The sequence below is a fragment of the Podarcis pityusensis genome (assembly GCF_964106645.2).
Source record: "Podarcis pityusensis genome assembly, chromosome: 13".
Classification (NCBI taxonomy): Eukaryota; Metazoa; Chordata; class Lepidosauria; order Squamata; family Lacertidae; genus Podarcis; species Podarcis pityusensis.
This window is the reverse complement of record NC_138038.1, coordinates 41,237,916-41,257,294: the sequence shown is the minus strand read 5'-3', so window position 1 is coordinate 41,257,294 and position 19,379 is coordinate 41,237,916. Positions and strand designations below refer to the sequence as shown.

General features: G+C 43.6%; 1 protein-coding gene across 1 annotated transcript; it reads right to left on the bottom strand.

Moving 5' to 3' along the window:
- Positions 1-14,616: 14,616 nt before the first annotated feature.
- On the bottom strand, positions 14,617-18,770 carry LOC308460722 (uncharacterized protein). The gene is made up of 2 exons (XM_080977237.1): positions 18,671-18,770; positions 14,617-16,067 (listed from the first exon to the last, which is right to left on the bottom strand). Exons 1-2 carry the CDS (start codon positions 18,678-18,680, stop codon positions 15,025-15,027), a joined length of 1,053 nt encoding a protein of 350 aa, XP_080833363.1. The 5' UTR covers positions 18,681-18,770; the 3' UTR covers positions 14,617-15,024.
- Positions 18,771-19,379: the final 609 nt, after the last annotated feature.

The window sequence follows — 19,379 nt, the reverse complement described above, 5'->3', positions numbered from 1 at the left end:
CTGGAAGTTGCATTCAAGATTTGTTGTAGTTTCTGAGTCACCCTCAAAGGTAGCCCCACGTAGAGCGCATTGCAGTAGTCTAAGCGGGAGATAACCAGAGCATGCACCACTCTGGCAAGACAGTGGGTGGGTAGGTAGGGTCTCAGTCAGCATACCAGATGGAGCTGGTAGAAAGTGGCCCTGGACACAGAATTGACCTGTGCCTCCATGGACAGCTGTGAGTCCAAAATGACCAAAAGGCTACATACCTGGTCCTTTAGGGGCACAGTTATCCCATTCAGGACCAGGGATTTTTAAGGAGAAGGAAAGCAGGGCCCCAGTACTTATGAATTACTTCATAGACACAAGTACTCATTTCTCTTCCACAGCTAACCACTTCCATAGAATGAAGAAGGAATTCTATGGCCATGCGCAGAGTTCATTACCCACACGACAGAGTTTGCCACAGCCTTCACACTTAAGAACTTCTTAGACACAGAAACACCGTTTCAGTATTTGCATTTGCAAAAATTCATTTTATTGCATGCTAAAGCAAGGGTGCTTATGATAGTAAAGGCTTCTACAAGTTGATACATATTTGCTAAGATTGGAGGAGGTAGGAGAAAGTGTTATTTATTAACATTGATTTCTTGCCTGCCATTCATCATATCGTCCCAATGTACTATCCACAATGTAACAATAAAGGATTAAAACCATTTGAAACAATTTACAATCCTAAAAACAAATATCTCAGGTCTCGAAAACCAGGGCAAAGAGATGAGTCTTCAGCAAAGGTGAAAGCTTTGTAATATAGGTGTCAGAAACATCCCTGTGAGGAAAGGGGAATTTAACACCTTAGGGACTGTCACAGAGAATGTCTTCTCTCAGGCAGCATTCCCTAGTGTATTTGTATGGAAGGAGAAGGTCATGCTTTCAGCTCCCAGTCACTGCTAAGGAGTGACGATGCATACAGAAATCAAGCAATACGCATGCCTGGGTGAAGCAGAGCGTTAATTGCAGAGAGTTAATTCCATCGGGGAACTTTGTGGCCCTCAAGGTATTGCAGGATCACAACTCCCATCATCCATAACCATCGATCATACTAGCTTGGGCTGATGGGAGTTAAGGTCAAATGGCCACTAGAGGGCCACAGATTCTCCACCCCTGTTTCAGTTTCTCAGTGAACAAACTGACTCATTTGAAATGCATGATGTTTCTCAGATGAGGGTGCTGAGGAAGGGATGCTTGAGGAGATGAAGAGATAACAGCGGGGTGTCCTACACACTGAACAGTTGTGTAAAAGAGGGAATTTCAGAAGTTCTAGCTTTCATGATGTGATTATTCTTTTTAGTACCCAACCACTAAAAGTGCAAAAGTTGTGCCGTCCTCTTTGGCATCTTTCCACCTTTGGCAAAACCCTGAAAACCACACAGAAAAAGATCTGACTAAGGAACAGTTTAATTCCCCTAGTTCCGCTTCTCAGACCTACAGTTCCCCAGGGGCCCCTGGGGAGAAGGAACTATTTCTAAACTGGGTTTAAACCTGCACTGTGGAGTTACATTGTAGGAAAAGCAGAAAGCAAAGAAAAAGAACTGAATGATCAAAGAAGTGACGCCCATAAATATTCGTTAGTGACCCCCACCCCCTCCTCTCAGGTCTACATTTCCCAGGGTAGGAAGGAACCATTGCTAATCCACTTTAAGCCTGCAGTGTGGATATTCCCTCAAAGTTAAGCGGTAGAGAAAGCAGCAAGCAAAGGGAAATTCAACGGTTGCCAGAGTGTCCTCAGACTTCTGCTTCCTGTGGATGAATGGTGGGTTGCATCACACTAATTTGTCAAGGTGAACAGGCAGTCTATTTCTGCAGCCCACACGGACTCGCTTGGACTGCACCCTGCCACGATAATTACAGTTGGGGAATCTTCCTGTGCTGCGGCAGACGACCACACGGAAGCGCCTCCTGCTGGTATATAAATTGCCCCGGAAGCGAGTTCCCCCACTGCCACAGATTGCCTGAACGGAGCGAGGACTGCCATTGATGAAGGTGTTGGTGGGTTTGCAGACCGGCCTGTTCAGTCCTCTCCGAGCCATCATCAAGTTGCAGTAGGCATTGTTGTTGTTTGCTGCAGTTTTCGGATAATCAATGTGTCTGTTCGCAAAATCCCGGTAGCTTGCTCCTTCGCTCGACTGCACCAGCAGAACCACGAGGAGGACGGCCAAACGCAACAGCAGCCAGCAAGAACCTTTGGTGGTGATCATGGTGGGGCTGTTGAATCTATAGAGCAGAAGGAAGAAGAGGAGGATATTTTAAAGCAAGGAGTGAATTTCTTCAGGAATAAAATAAGAGGCACGGATAGGGATGTTTCTCTCTCTTTTTTAAAAAAATGATATTTATTAAGGTTTCAAAAAAAGGTTACATAGATAAAAGAAAAAAGAAAAACAGAGAAAAGAAAAAATACAGAATACAGAAAAAATAAAAAACACTTAAAAACAAATCAATCTTTCCATGCCTTACATTTCATTTACTTGTTTCCCTGACCTCCTCACACCTCCCTTTTTTGTATTCCAGTTCAGTTAGTTAATTCAGCAATTCCTTTCCCTCTTTGTTTTTATCTTAATCCTTTAACTTAATATATTATAACTTTAGATTCTCACCTGTTAACAATCCATTTTTACATACACCTTTATAACACTGCTGCTAAAACCACTTAACTTCTTTCTGACATCATTCTAACATTCATTAATTTTGCAGTATTTCTGTAAATAGTCTTTAAATTTCTTCCAATCTTCTTCCACCGACTCTTCTCCCTGGTCTCGGATTCTGCCAGTCATTTCCGCCAGGATAGGGATGTTTCTCACCCCTCCCCAACTTTAAGTTCCATTCTCCGCATTTCCACATTTGTTTGCAATTTATTTATTTATTTAGAAAGCCCTCAAGAACATTCAGCAGCATTTTAGCACCAGTTTCTCCTAACATACACATTTTGTCTGCAGTTTTGCCTAAAATGCACATTTCTTTCAAAACACTTTCCTCTAATATAATGCATTTTTACATGTTATTTTCATGAATATATGCCTTTATATGTGCACTTCACCCTAATATGAGCATTTCTGTAATATAAGCATTTTTGGTTGGAGAAATGTATTGCAAAATTCAGAGAAGTATAAGTTTCAAAGGGGTAGCTGTGGTTTTATTTGCATATTCTTTTAAAAAGTGCAAATTAAGCAGATTGGCCTTTATACTGTATGTTAGCCAAATAAAGGGTGGTATTCAACAGTTGTCCTGTTCAGTGTAGACCCAATGAAACTAAAGAGTATGACTAACTCTGAGTGGTACTTAGTTGAATACTACCGAAAAAAATTCCCCCGTGTGTAAATTCTAGTCAACCCGGGGTTTTGACAGAAGAGGTTAAGACTCCCCCAGATTGCTCCTAATACATTTTATTAGGATTTATAAAGAGAAATATCAAATATCTCATTTTTCGTCCAAAACTAAAACATTGATCTAAATACAAGAAGAACATAGAAAAAAAGAGAGAGAAAGAAAAGCAGGGGACATAGAGAGAGAGAAAAAAGAAAAAGAAATAGACAAGAGAGTAAAAAAGAGAGGGGCGGGGGAATAAAGTTCAGAAATGGAAGAACTTCCGATTCCTCATCTGACCACTTTATATAAACAGTATTCACTTCAATATAATACCCTACGAAGCCACTTTCTATAAACAAACATTATCTTCCATCCTCAAATCCAAATGTCATTATTTCGTTTTCATTTTTTCAGCTCTTGTACTCTCTCTCTCTCTCTCTCTCTCTCTCTCTGTGTGTGTGTGTGTGTGTGTGTCTGTATCTGTAGGAACAGATTGTCATGTGATACCCTGGACATTTATCTTATAACCTTTGTTATAACCCAGACACAGGACTTACCAGCTCAATGTGCAGTAGCAACAGCATGTGTGATGGGGTGGAACCGTCCTCCTGGCACCTGCATTTCTGCTACTTACCTGAAAGGGCTCAGAGCAGGGCAGGGTGGCAGCAAGTGTTTTTGGCCACGTGGTTGCACTGGCAGGCCCAATCTAGTATTCCTGCTGATGCACTTGCGTGGATCAAACCATGCCACTGCCCTGTCCCAGCCCTGTCCAGGAAAGCAGCATTGATACTAGTGCCAGGTGGGTGGCTTCACCCCAAGACATACACCACAACTGTAGGTGTGCTCTGCAACTAATTTAAGGTGGGTGGACTTCACTGCTAGAAAATATTAAAGATGCAAAAAATCAGGAGAGAATGGGATGCCTTTACAAATTTTATGAAGAAAGTCATTTCCCAAAATTATAATATAGAGATTAAAAATTCCACAGGTAAACAAATAGTCTCTCCATTAATGCAAAATGATTACAAACGACTAAAGATATGAGATCATATAAACTGTATAGTGGTCGAAGAAGTCAACTTTTTCTATTTTCCTTTTGATTTCTCTCTTCCTTTTTCTTTTCAATATGTATCATTTTCATATTTTTGTATTTTTTTCTTCCTATTAGTAGTTTTTTGGTATTTGGTAACTTGTATTATTTGTGTAACTGTACTCTTTTTTTTGGGAATAATGCAATATTTATATAGAAAAAGAAAAAAAGGAGGGGAGGAGAAAACATTAAAGATGTAATTCTCAGAGAAGCCAAGCACATTGCTGGCAGCCACTGGAAGACAGTGCATTAGGGAGCAGCTTTATAACGAGGCAGGCTATTTGTCCATTTGGGTCAGTATTCTTTCCAGTGATTGGCAGTGGCTCTCCAGAGGTTCAGGCAGGAGTTTTGTCCCAGTCCCAGATGAAAACGCCAGTGATTGAACCTGAGACCTTTTGCATGCACAGCATGTGGTCTGCCACTGGGCCACAGTCCTTCCAAATAACAGACCACACAATAAAGATGCAAGATGTCATAAACTTGGCGATACTGTCAGGAGCCCCAGCAGAATATATCCATTAGTAAATATGCTTCCTTGTTTTCTGGACTGTTTTTAAAAAAATATTTTTAGTTGCTTTTATGGTAGGCTTGAGGTCCATCCAAAAGGAAATTCAGAAATGAGAGGGAGAGAGAGAGAGAGAGAGAGAGAGAGAATAAGTTAGGGACAAAAAAATTCTTTCAACTCTACCCACTAAAGAAAGAAGAGAAAGCTTCCTTAACATGGGACAGTCAAAGTTCAATTTCCTTAAAGGGTAAAACAGCAGGCACAAGTTTGTGAATGTCCACTTCCAACTTACCCAAGTTCAGAGAAGTCTCAAGGTACAGGATGCCACTTTCTATGGAAGCAAGTGTATCTCTCAAGCTGCTGTCTGAATTATTATATAGGTTTCAGTTAGGCCAGGATGAGGGGGAAAGAGGGGGAAAAATCAAGCACTTGCAACATATAGATGGTGAAAGGAGGACAGAGGGCTTTCATCTGAAAATTGCACCATTGGCTGCATGTTTCCAAAGCTTCCCGTAAATGAGAAATACAGTGGAATGAGGAATAAACTGTTAGAGCTCGCTCTTTCTTTCTTTCTTTCTTTCCTTCCTTCTTTCTCTCTCCTTCAAAATGTTGAGGTGACTGTGTGGGCATTACTGATAGGCGACATCACTGAAATAAAGGTTTTAAACACATATAAAGCTGAAAACAATGGCAAGTAAGCTATCAATGCAATTATAATAATTTACAATCAGAAGCAGCAAAAATTCTTCAAGCATAGGACAATAACTGATTACCTGAAGACTGGAACAACAATAAGAAGCAGTCAGCAGTTTTTTCTTAAAAAACTAGTTTTGATAGGGCCACATATATTTACCGGGGGAGGGAAGATAGCAACTTTTACTGGTAGGCCTCATATGTTGATCATATGAGTGCAGTCTATTCCACAGATAGCCTGGTCCCCAACCATCAGTGTACATGGAGCTGTGTCACTTTATGTTTATGACAACCCAGTGAAGTGGGCTAACCTGAAATAGGGTACTTTTCTCAAGGCCACCCAACTGATGAAGAAGACTCCAGAGTCTGAATCAAGGACAGGGATGGTCTAACGTCTGTTGTCTGTGCTACGTTAACCTCTAGGTTAGATTTCTGCAGTTCACTATACATAGGCCTGCCTTTGAAGATGGTTCAGAAATGGCAGCTGGTGCAGAATTTGGCTACCAGGTTGCTAACCAGGACAAGATGGCAGTGGTGGACCTTGGCATCTCAAATGTAAGTGGTGTCCTGTGTGACGCCAAAATCTGGTGTTCCCCGCCTCTTGGCTTTTGTTAGACTTCATAGTTTTGGCATCTGCCATGACACCCCAGAAGCTCCTTAAATCGGTCACACTCACCTAGATCTGCTTTTGCAAGGAGGTCTGAGTATATCATACCAATCCTGGCCATCTGGCTACCAATTAGTTTCTGGGCCCGATTCAAAGTGCTAGTTCTGACCTATAAATTCTAATGTACTTCAGGACCTTAATACCTCAAGGTCTGTCTCTCTGAACTGACCTGGACTCTGCAATCAGTATCTGTGGACCTTCTTCGTGTTCCCACTCCATGGGAAGTCCAGAAGGTGGCAACACGAGAATTGGCTTTTTGAGTGGCAGGTCCCCATTTACAGAGCGCACTCACCAGATGTGATCCTTACATATCTTTAGGCGACAGGCAAAAATGGACTTTTTCAGCAGGCCCTGGGCATTTAATTATTTGTGTCCTTTTTGCATGGGTGGAATGTCTCGATTCAGCTTTTTAAAAAATAAAGAAATAAATAAAATACATAGTTTGTTAAGTGCAAATGGCTTTATATAGGTCCATAAATTACCATATAGCATATATCCAACACAAAAAAAACAGCGACAATTTGTTGTTGACAAAGGACAGCTGAACATATAAAGGGCCCCATTACCTTCAGTAGCTTAGGGCCTCATCGAACCTAAATCCGGCCCTGAGTGGTGGGCGAGGCCAGAGGCCAATGTCAGAAAAGCAACAGATGTGGATTTTATATTTGTACATTAGCCTAGGTTCTGCACACATACACCGATCCTTCCTTCCTGCCTCTATTCAGGTGAGCAAACAGCACTGTCAGAGTTTGAGGGCACATTCCACCCAGTAGAGGTGGTTTTAGGGTCATACTGGGCACTGAGCTGTAGGGGGGCACCAAAACAATGTGGTGCCCCCACAAAGAGTCCCCTCAATTTTAGCATCACACGGGGTGCTGCTGAAATTTGAGAGCCCCTAATCCACCACTGCAGCCAGTTGGGTGTGAAGTAAACCTGGGGAGGGGGTAAGCATATGGAGAGTGTGTGTCAGGTGTGTGTGCGCAGGAGCCAGGCCCTGTGACCAATAGGACTTTGCAGGCCTTCCTAAATTTGTTCTGAAGAGGCAAGGTGTGGCCTCACAGGTGAGGCCGCTTGGTAACTCACTGCACCTGGTGGCAAGAGCTGGGAAGGGATATAAGGTCAGCATTTCCCTTTAGCTCTTTGACACAGCAACACCCTTCCTGCCTTGGGCTTCTTGCTTTCTGATCCTTGAACCTCGGCTTCTTGACTCCCTGCTTCCTGACCCTCGGACCCTTGGCTTCCTGAATCCTGGCTTCTGGACCCCCGTTCCTGCTCCTACCCCACTATCTTGCCCCTGGTCCTGACCTCCCCTGTCAGGACTTTGATCGCCTGTGAACCGGACCATGACAGAGTGCGTGTTGCTGGGGAAAGGATGGTGTGAAAATACCCCCAAGGGCCAAATACAGAGGTGTGGATGGCCACATTTGGCCCTGGGCCTGAGGTGCATAACATAATGATGCATAACATAAGCCCCTTCAACTGACAGGTAGTAGGAGGTCTCAGGATGATCTAGGGTTAATAAAAGGCTGGGTGTTGGTCATCACACTTTCATGGCCACATGTTTCATGGGAACATTTGGGATATTTTTGGTGTGGAGGGTGCATTTTGGTAAGATGGCCAAACTTACCAGCACTCTGGTGGGCGCTCTGCTGATCACCTTGACCTGAGCACCACACAGCTCTTTGGCAGCATCAAAGAGGCTGCTGGTGTGCATGGGAGCCCTCTGCTTCCCACAGGAGGAAGAAGTTCCACTAAAGCCCTCCCAAAATTCAGGCTGAAGTTTTGGATTTCCTGTAGATGCCAGATCTAGATGCCTCCCCCTATCATAGTCTGCTTCCCAACTGTGCAGGGATATGAAGTCATATCCACACACTATATCATGCTGACTTTCTTCAGGAAAAGTGGCTTTTGCTGCATAGAACCAGAGTGTCTGGTTCTATGCAGCAATGCACACACACTGGTACAAGGGTAAGTGTGCTATATGCCAAATGTGAAATAATGGAAAGGCTCAGCTTTCTAATCAAGACTTTTGAGATACTTCCTCAGCCTTCTCCTGCCTCCCTTCAATGGCCCCCTTAGAAATGATGTCTCAATCCCTTTAACTGCCAACTGCTTTCCTCACAACTGCCCCCTATAATTCTGGCTGAGGGTTGAGTAATAACATTGGACTCCAGTTTGGCAAGGTAAGTTCTATTGAGGTGAGGAAACTGAAGGCATGGTGCAAGCCTGTAATTTCACAGGTGGGTTTCTGCAATGTCCTCAGATAAAAACAAGAGAGAGGGGAAGTAAAATTGCACCATCAAGTTAGATGGAGTGGGAGGCTGGCTTCATCCATATCCACCCCACATTTATTTAATTTATTTATTGCATTTATATCGCCTGTTTTCCTCCAGGGAGCCCAAGGTGACATTGGTTGTTCCCCCATCCTCCTTTATATTTTCAGAACAATGCTTTGTAAAGCTCACCTGGGGATGTCTGTGATTATTTGAAGTCTTCACAATCCTTAACCGAACCTCTAAACTAACCACCACACAACACCCTCTCTCCCTTCTCTAGAAACTGATGTATAAACCAGTCTCTGGTATGAATCTCATCTTAGTTGATCAATCTCTCCCCCCCATCTGCAATATATTGTGTGTGCCCCCCCCCCATTAGATATCAAAGTAGCACACATAATTCTATGCCCTGCTACACAATTTGAAGGCACAACGCAAGCCTGTAATTTCACAGGTGGGTTTCTGTGGGTTAGACTGAGAGATAGTGACTGCCTCAAGGTGAGCTTCATGGCTGAATGGAAATTTGGTGTCCCAGGTCCCAACCAGGCAGCACCAGATTTGCTCAACTTGTGGACCATAAACCCAACCATAAATATCTTTATGCTGTTTCAATTTGTTCAGCAAAAGCTCAGCATTTTTTCAAAGTCTCTTGAATTGTTGCGTCACTTTCAGGGGTTGGAGTTGAGGCTGGGGTCATGGGCAATGCCTCTCCAGTTTAAAAGAGGTTCAGATTGTGTGTGTGTGTGTGTGTGTGTGTGTGTGTGTGTGTATTCACTATATCTGGTTAGGAAAGGGAGAACTGAGAAGGTGAGAAACTGGGAAGGTATAATACAGGGACCAGCAAACTTTCAGCAGGAGGCCGGTTCACTGTCCCTCGGACCTTGTGGGGGGCTGGACTATATTTTGAAGGGGGGGAAATGAACAAATTCCTATGCCCCACAAATAACCCAGAGATGCATTTTAAATAAAAGCACACATTCTACTCATGTAAAAACACACTGATTCCCAGACTGTCTGCAGGCCAGATTTAGAAGGCGATTGGGCCGGATCCAGCCCCCAGGCCTTAGTTTGCTTATCCATGGTATAATGGAACAGGGGTAAAGAAATGTCATACAACGGTATTTCCCGCAGCTGCTCCTTGAAGATCTACATTGCCAGGATTCCCTGGGAAAGTGAGTAACTATTAAAGCAGTAAAAGCTTATATTGTGGGCATGTTGCAGAGATACATTGAGGAGAAAGCATGACAGAAAATAAAATTGTAGCCAACTCATCCTCAGACTTCTGGCTTCTGTAAATGGAGAGCGAGTTGTACCACACATTGCCTAGCGCATTTGAGTCACATAGTGTGTTGGGTAAATGCCGGTGCAGGTCACACGAATGCGCAAGTGTGTGGGTGTGCCGCTGTACCTGCAGTCATAAGGAGCCGGACCACCTGTGTATCTGCAGATGACCATATCGAAGGAGTCTATGCTATCGGTGTCACTACCATGGGGAATCCCTCTGCCTCTGCACACTTGTACCACATTTACAGGGCGGTCATTGATGAAGGTATTTACGTCCTTGCAAACATATCGAGTCAACCTTTTCTGAAGCATCATCCGCTTGCAGTAGGTGTCAGGGTGGGAAGTTGAGTAGCTTTTTGGATAATCAGTGTGCTTCCACTCAAAATCTTCTCGGGACTGTCCTTCACATGACTGCACCATCAGAAACCCAAGAAGGATAGCCAGTAATGAGCAGGAGACCTTGGAGACCAGCATGTTGGGGTCTTGCAAACTACAGAGAGGAGGCATAAAAAGGGAAATGTTAAAGTGGCAACTAGTTCTTAGGGACCTTTAAAGCCCTCAACAGCCTCGGCCCAGTATACCTGAAGGAGCATCTCCACCCCATCATTCAGCTCCGACACTGAGGTCCAGCTCCAAGGGCCTTCTGGCGGTTCCCTCACTGTGAGAAGTGATGTTACAGTGAAGCAGGCAGAGGGCCTTCTCAGGGGTGGCGCCCGCCCCATGGAGCGCCCTCCCATCAGATGTCAAGGAAATAAACAACTGTCTGACTTTTAGAAGACATTTGAAGGCAGCCCTGTTTAGGGAAGCTTTTAATGTTTGATGTTTTATTGTGCTTTTAATTCTGTTGGGAGTCACCCAGCGTGGCTGGGGATGTGTGTCAAGACAGCCTGCAGGTGGGGTGCTGGTGGTTCAATATGGTGAATGTTCCCAACACCAAAAAAGGTCATTGAGTAGGGTTTATTTCCTTAGTTAAGAATGCATGAACTGTTCTACATTTAAGGAGTACCTAAGTGGTGTATGGGACGCGGGTGGCGCTGTGGGTTAAACCACAGAGCCTAGGACTTTCTGATGAGAAGGTCGGCGGTTTGAATCCCCGCGACGGGGTGAGCTCCTGTTGCTTGGTCCCTGCTCCTGCCAACCTAGCAGTTTGAAAGCATGTCAAAAGTGCAAGTAGATAAATATGTACCGCTCCGGCGGGAAGTTAAACGGCGTTTCCGTGCACTGCTCTGGTTCGCCAGAAGTGGCTTAGTCATGCTGGCCACATGACCCGGAAGCTGTACACCGGCTCCCTTGGCCAGTAAAGCGAGATGAGCGCCGCAACCCCAGAGTCGGTCACGACTGGACTTCATGGTCAGGGGTCCCTTTACCTTTTAAGTGGTGTACAGTGGTACCTTGGTTTTAGAACAGCTTAGTTTATGAACATCTTGGAAATAGAATGCTGCAAAACCGGAAGTAGGTGTCCCAGTTTGTGAACTTTGCCTTGGAAACAGAACATGTTCCGATTCCTGTTTAGTGTGTTCCATTTGCAAATCGAGTCCCCCGCTGCTAATCAGAGGCTTCCTGTTGAGGCTTCCTGTTGAGTCCCACTGCAACACAGCAGTGATATTTGGAACTTTTGTTTTTGCTATTTTTTTGCATTTTTGTTTGTGTGGCTTTTTTGATTTTTTGGCTGTGACTTGTTCTTCATTTTATGGGACTGACTTGTGACTGCGGCTTGTGACTTCATTTTAGCTAATGGGGCCTCCTGCTGCACCGTCGGAGCACGATTTCTGTTCTCATCCTGAATCAAAGTTCTTAACCCGAGGTACTATTTCTGGGTTAGCGGAGTCTGTAACCTGAAGCATGTGTAACCTGAAGCGTATGTTACCCGAGGTACTACTGTATCTCCATTACCTTCTCTCCACAACAAGTTTCAACTAAAAATGGCACACCTGACTGTATGGTTTCAAAGCCCCCGTTCCACAAGCAGAAAAGCTGTGCTGCCAAGAGAGGTGCAGGTAGAACGAATGGGGGTATTGCTGATTTCTGAAAATTATGTTGCTATAAAAGGGCACAAGAGGAGACAAGGTTTCCATCCTCCACCGGGTTCTCTCCATTAAAGATGAATACATGGAAGCAAATATCACAGCACAAGATAGAATATAATGATTTCCTACTTACCCTCAGAATAAAATATAATAATGCAGGTGTGACGATAAGAAGACAAATCTGCTGGATGGGAATTGCCTTTCTCCTCTGGTCACTTTGGCTTAGATAGGTCATTTTTATATTCTAGGGCTTGCCCAATCTCCCTCCAAGTGGCCCCGTGACTCCTTTCTTCCTACAAAAATGGATCTCTTCCAACACAGCTGTGCCCTAGCTCAGTTTGGAATGAGGAAATCCTTACTTTTGAACCTTCATTCCTAGGTCAAGAGACTCTTTGAGTAGCCACTTCATCTCAAACATTCCCCAACCACCCACTACAGGTACCAGAAGCTTGTAACAGCTGACTTGCCACAACTAACTTTAACTCTGAAATGTGGAACTGAAATCAACCATTGTTAGTATCATAAGAAGCACAAAAGACCCATGCTGGGTTGGTTGAAAGGCCAGTGTAGTCCTTTATCCTGTTAACCATAGCGATCAACCAGACCTATTCTCCCTGAATTTGCCCCATCTCCTTTTAAAGATGTCCAAGTTAGTGGCTGCAAATTCCAGAGTTTCAGTGTGTGCTCTGTGAGAGAGTGCTTGCTTTTGCCTGCCCTGAATTTCCTACCATCTAGCTTCATTGGGTGATCTGGGCTTCCAGTATTATGGAAGCAGTGGTGGTGGTGAGGCTTGTTTATTTGTATTTTAGGGCATAGAATATTTGAGTTGGCATTTCCCCGTCTAAGTCTGATCCTGTATCCAACACATCACACTGAAACTCTAATGCCTCCAAGTTAAGAGCCTTAATGGCAAGAGGCGAGCAAATAGCCAGGAGATCGACTTTCTCAGGTGAAAATGGGGTTATGCCTTGCTGAAGGAAGCCTTCTACTTTTTATGCTACAAAATTTTTGGCCAAAGATATAGTAGAAAAATTGAAATTGTACTATGTTCTAGGTGGCTTTAAATGTATCCTGGAAGCTGCAGTGTGTAAAATATGGCGGTGCCTTTGTGCGCTTGAAGAATATTTCACATGCGTGTGCATTTGAGCAATGATGAGGAACCTGTGGCCCTTCAAGTGTTGCTGGACTAGAAATCCCATCATCTTTGGCTTTGCTTGCTGGGGCTGATGGGAACTGGAGTTCAAAAACAAAACTTGGAGGGCCACAGACTGCCCAACCTTCCCTAGGAAAAAAAGGCGTAGTCAAGAAGCATCCATTAGCCACTGAAAAAAATAGCCTGCTATCGTGGACAAGGGGTATGTACCATTGAACTTCATGGATCTTTCTTCTGAGTGGATGTACAGAAGGTGATAAAGAGGCTAAAGAAGGAGTTAAATGCTGGCACCTCCAGCTACCAGGAAAGTGCCCCCAATGACAAACAGTAGCAAAGGGAGCAGCATTTTACTAGGGAGATATGTCTGAAAATAGGGGCAGCAACAACAAATGTAGGGGCCATTGGATTGTACTTTCTGAGCCAATGGTTCTAGGCCTTTAAAAACACACACAAAAGTGCTCTCCTGTTTTATTACCTATGATTGGCTGGCTTTATTGAAACGTCTTCTTCTACAGAAATCTCTGCTCCGTTTCCAAAGAAACCCAGCCTTCAACTCAAACACAGTACAAACACTTCTATGTTCTTCCTTGTATTTGCATAAATGTTTGATGTGGTTTTTGACAAAAGGCCTTTATCACGATCAACCTTTGGGCTTCTGCTGTTTCCTTCTCTCTGCTCTGGCCACAGCACTTGACTCCTTGCTCCCCCAAGCCAACTTCCTGAAGGAGCCTTACTCTCACATTTCTTAGCCAGGCCAGCAGCATGCTTAAAACACGTGGCCCTCCAGATTTAGCTGTATACTAACTCCCTCAGCCAACATGGCCAATGGTTAGAGTTATTATTTATTTATACCCCACCTATCTGACTGGGTTTCCCCAGCCACTCTGGCTGGCCCCCAACAGAATATTAAAAGGACAAAAAACATCAAACGTTAAAAATTTCCCTAAACAGAACTACCTTCAGATGTCTTTGAAAAGTCAGATAGTTGTTTATTTCCTTGAAGGTGACCCGGAAACTGCAACTAATCCAGAACGTGGCAGCCAAACTGGTGTCTGGGAGCGGCTGCTGAGACTATATAACAACGGTCTTGAAAGACCTACATTGGCTCCCAGGATGTTTCCAAGCACAATTCAAAGTGTTGGTGCTGACCTTTAATGCCCTAAACAGTCTCAGCCCAGTGTACCTGAAGGAGTGTCTCCACCCTCATTGTTCAGCCCAGACACTGAGGTCCAGCGCCAAAGCCTTCTGGCAGTTCCCTCACTGTGAGAAGCGAAGTTCCAGGGAACCAGGCAGAGGGCCTTCTCGGTAGTGGCACCTGCCCTGTGGAATGCCCTTCCATCAGATGTCAAGGAAATAAACAACTATCCATCCTTTAGAAGACATCTGAAGGCAGCCCTGCTTAGGGAAGTTTTTAATTTTTGAAGTTTTATTCTGTTTTTAATGTGCTGTTGAGAGCCACCCAGAGTGGCTGGGGAAACCCAGCCAGATGGGCAGGGTAGAAATAATAAACTAAACTAAACTATAAACTATATATGTTGCAAATCATTTTGTCACAAGTGTGAAACACGCATTGCACATATTTTTAAACCATTGATTCTTCATTTTATTTGATTTGTATAACAACAGTGGGACACGATTAGAAGTTCAGCAGGTACAAAGCAAAATGAAGGCACAAATTTGGCAAAGGGATTCATAGGCACCAGGAAATAGTATCTAGAAGGCATTCAGCTTGGGTCACCTGCATCGTGCACAAACTAGGACATGCATTTCTAGCTGTAGCCTAGTGAGATTAGTATGTCTATATGAGAGTATATAATATGTCTAGAAATCATTAATCTCACTTCGTGTTTAGTTTATGCATCTCTATATACTACTCATCTAACTCCCTCTTAACTCATGAAAGCATTGTATTGTCTAAATATTAGCCCATAGTAATCAATCAAATTTTATAATAGAGAGGGTGCCTTTTGGCCTAACACTTTTCTTTTCACTTATTGGAAGGTGGCAAAGGAATATCTGTAGGTGGAGTAGAATCACTCGTAAATTTTATATCACGGCAGAACAAGACCTCTTCCTTGCCCAAGCCCATCTCAAACTGCCATATGTACATCTTCTCATTGGGCTGCACGGTTACACTAATAGCTTCTTCGATCTCAGTGGCTTCATTCCAGTTTTCCTGCTCTGTGTTGACCCTCTTCCCACCATACTCAGCAGTGAGAGAGAACTGATACTTGGCAATGGCTTCAGTGAGCGCACCCGACTGATATGTGGCAGTCATGGAAATCTTCCAGTTGTGCTCCACACTGGTCATCTTCTGCTTGTTGTATCCCACTTTCTTGGTGATCTTCTTATTCCATACAATGGGAGTGCTGGAGTCGTTGGAGATGGTCTTGATAGGTTCCCATCTACCATAAGCTGGACCATAGGTAATAGCCATTCCTCCAGGGAGCATATTCACTACATCACTATGGAAGGAAAATGTTTCAGCATTCAGATTTTCGTGGAAGTTGGTGCTTTTATAGTACTGGATGCCCCATTCATCAACAGGTTTTACAAAGTAATAGTATTTTCTGACGCCCCAGTAATAGAGACCATCCTTGCAAGCAGGGTGAAGTGTGTATTCAACTGCATCTTTATCTTCATTCATATTAGTGACCATACGGTAAACACCTCTTTTCTGGAAAATGATATAGAAGTATCTAGAGGCTGAGAGGTAATGGTCCCCTCCGCGGCAGTTGGGATGGAGGCTGTATACTACAGCATCTAGGTCTTTATCCATGTTGCTGACACGGCGATAGTTGTCTCCTTTGATGATGTAGAATAGGCCGTCCTGATGGGCTAAGTAGTGATCTCCTCCCATGCAGGAACTGTGCAGGCTAAACACTTCGAGGTCTTTGCCCCTGTGGAAATTGGTGGACCTCATGTAGCAGCCCAGGTCGGAGCGGACAATGTAGTAATATTCATCTACCCCACAGAAATCAACCCCTGGGGCTTTGTTCTTAGGGACTATCTCTGGCGTGGTGCTTGATTCTAGGAAAAGAAAGCAGTGTATTCAGTTAGATCAGAAGATTTCACAAATTGATCATTTATTTACTCTATTTACTTATTTTATTATTTATGAAAATGAAATAATTAACAGAATTTGCTGACGTCTTGGAAAACTGTCTCAATGCTTTAACACAATATACCTGCCAGAGCCAAATATAATTCCAAAGGTAAATGATTACTAATTAATTGTGAGATGCTTTGAAAGACGAACCAAAAATCTTCTGCTTGTCAAGACATATTTTCTATCTATTTCTCTATTCATTTGATAGGAGACCCACCCACCCCTTCCAAGGAATATAATATTGCGTTTGACAGGCTGATCAGTTTTAAAAGCAGTTTGCCCAGTGACTTTAGGGTATGGCTGTTTGAGAAACAAAGGACCAAGATTTTGCTGAAAATCAATGCTTTTTTGAAGGCTCAGTGTGGCTAAAACACCTGTATCCATCACTGCTGTGCTTGCTCACAAAGAGAAGCTCTTTGCACCGCCCCATTGTTCAGAACATCTGAGAGAGTGGGCATTCAATGCTCAAGCCCCATTAAATGTGGTCAAGCTTAAGGAGAGGCTGAGACAGTGGATTTTGAGGGGATATTTACTGAGATCTTTTGTGGGCACCATACGAGGTCACTCAGGCACCCATAAGTGCTATGTTGGTGACTGCTGTTCTAATTAATTTCCTGTCTCAGCTGTGATGGGAAGAAACTGCCTAATACCTCAGAATATCTTGGAAAGAGGAACAAAATTCAGATCTGGACCTGTTTTTTTCTCATAGTGTGCATAAACCAACACCATCCTTTCTCCCATTCAGCCTGGAAGGGGCAGATAAACTTACTTGCCTACTCTCAACCTTGGTAGTTAATGCAATAGTACTGTAGTGCCAGACTGTTGAGGTTCAGAGCTAGGAGAAGAGGACAGTGCACATCTATTGTGGTTGGCGGAGGAGGGGAGAGAAGAGATTTCCCAGTTCTTTATTCCCCCACGGATTTTCTTGTGGCATCTAATTTGTTCCCTCTAACACCAATGTTGTTCATGGTTCTTCAGGAGGTTAATACCAGATGATCATCCCTGCTTGGGATTGCCATGCTGTAAGATCTGTACTCCCTCCATGTGGACTGAAGGTTTAAATATGTGTATAAACCATATTTCTTAAAGCTAAAACAGTCCCTGCCATGTCTTCAATTCTCCAAGGGAGCACAGCCCCTGGGTGAATATCTGGAACCCCCTGGGATCTTCCAGCTCAGCAGAGAGAGTGTGTGCATAAATGTCCTTTTCTTGGGTCTCCTTCTCACTCTGCACAATCCCCTCCCCCAAACTAGGGCTGGTGGTCTGATCAGCCACTCAACTCCACCTTTTGGGTGTTTTTGATTCAGGAATATAAAAAGAGGGGCATAATAGAAGATTGTGCATGGCATTAAAGAAGTGGCTATTTCTCTCTCCCACTTCTTCTGCCATAACTGTTGAGCTCAAGAGGTCCTATTAAAATAGCCTGACAGCAGTCAGTGATAGTCAAAAGAACATACTTTTCATACAATGCAAAACTCCTAATTTATTTTATTTTAAGTGTCCTTTATTTCATCTCCCAATGGTGAAAATAGTTTATTTTTTTTTAAAAAGCACCGTCAAAACGCTCAGCACATTCTTAAACCCCCTTCCCCAAGAAACCAAAGCCGTAAAAGGAAACATAATCAAAAATCTTTTTGAACCATAAAATGTACCCTCCACACACGCAGCAAAAGCGTCACTGTTCAGATATATATAAGCATGGGGTACAGTAATTAGATCACATGATCCCACTAGTTGATTGACAACTTTTAACTCAAACACTGAATATTATACATTCAGATCCTCAGGAGTTACCACATTTATAAACTAACATTTGCACTTGGAGTAGGGAGTGAGGGGAGGGGGGAATTAACTCAGCTGTCAGACAGTGTGAAAAACTCCTTTATGAAAGTCATGATCACAAAGCATTGAGCTAGCCAGTGTCTGCTGGTGACTTTATGCAGCCCTACTCATTTCTATTCGAGAACTTAGCAACGCTCAGTTTGTATAGGATTGCATTCTGAAAGTGATCTGGAGGTCAGGATGGATGTTCGTAATATAAGATAAACTTTATAGACTATTTACAGAATGAATCTTTAAGGAAGCTCAAGCATCTCTGTTGCTCTACCCAGAAGCCCCTTCCAGTCACATCTGGTTCCTTTGAGCCAACCCACTGAAACGGAGAGCATTCTCCCAGATACCCACGCCCCGCTTCCAAACCCAAGATGTTGCAAATGAGTTCAGAATGGTAGAAATGACAATTCTGCCTCTGGATCACATCATGATCTCTCCCTGCAAGGTGTTTCAATACATTTAGTGGAGAGTGAGTAAAGAAAGGAATTCTGATTGCTGGAGGGACCAGAGATACCAATCCCTAAAGCCTTTGGAAAGCCCCACATAACTTCTATATCACACAGAGAGTATCATTGGCACTCAATAATTATAAAGTTAGACTACGTGTCAACAAAGAAGCAACCCTTCCCTTGTGCCCCAAATTCTAAAGTAGTCTCTCTCTGCTCCTGCCCAGTAGCCCTCCAAGACTTACCAGTTTCCATGGTATTCACACAGAAAGTTTGTAATAGGTGGCAGCTGCTTCTCTTTTTGGAGAATGTGGGAAATGTGTGAACAGTTGCTGTTTATATAGGATAGAAGAGGCCAAGGGTTAATGAGAAACTACACACTGCTCCACTTACATTGGAACCAAAGTACATGCTTTATTGATTTTTTTCAGATAATGAACAGTGACAACAACCACAAGACAACCCTCCCACTTCCCTTCTCACCTGCCATGTGTCTTGAGCTTGAATGTTTGGTTTATAAATAACATGGATGATTTTGTGTAATTCCAAACAATTGCATTGAAGGTTGCCCAACAATAAATTCAGTTCTGGAGCTGTGAGTGGTTTTTGCACTACCACCCTGAATGGGGGAGTGGGTGGCTGGCTCCGGCATGGGGAGGGAGTGCCGGGAGTGCCGGGAGGCAGGCATACAGGGCTCAGTTCCAAATATATGCCACACATTTCACAGTCTGAATTTGGAAAAAAAGTATGGCTTATATTCGGGCCATTATGGTAGTTTTGATCTAAGCTTTAATTGTCCCAGAAGAGCCCCAACTCTGTAAGTTAGCTTTGTCTGAGGCACAAAGGAAAATTTGTTTCCTAAGGTTAATCAGCCCCTTCATGGATCACTGCCTTGCCGTGGCAAAGGGGCTTGAATAACTCAGAGAAGCTATGAGCTATGCCGTGCAGGGCCAC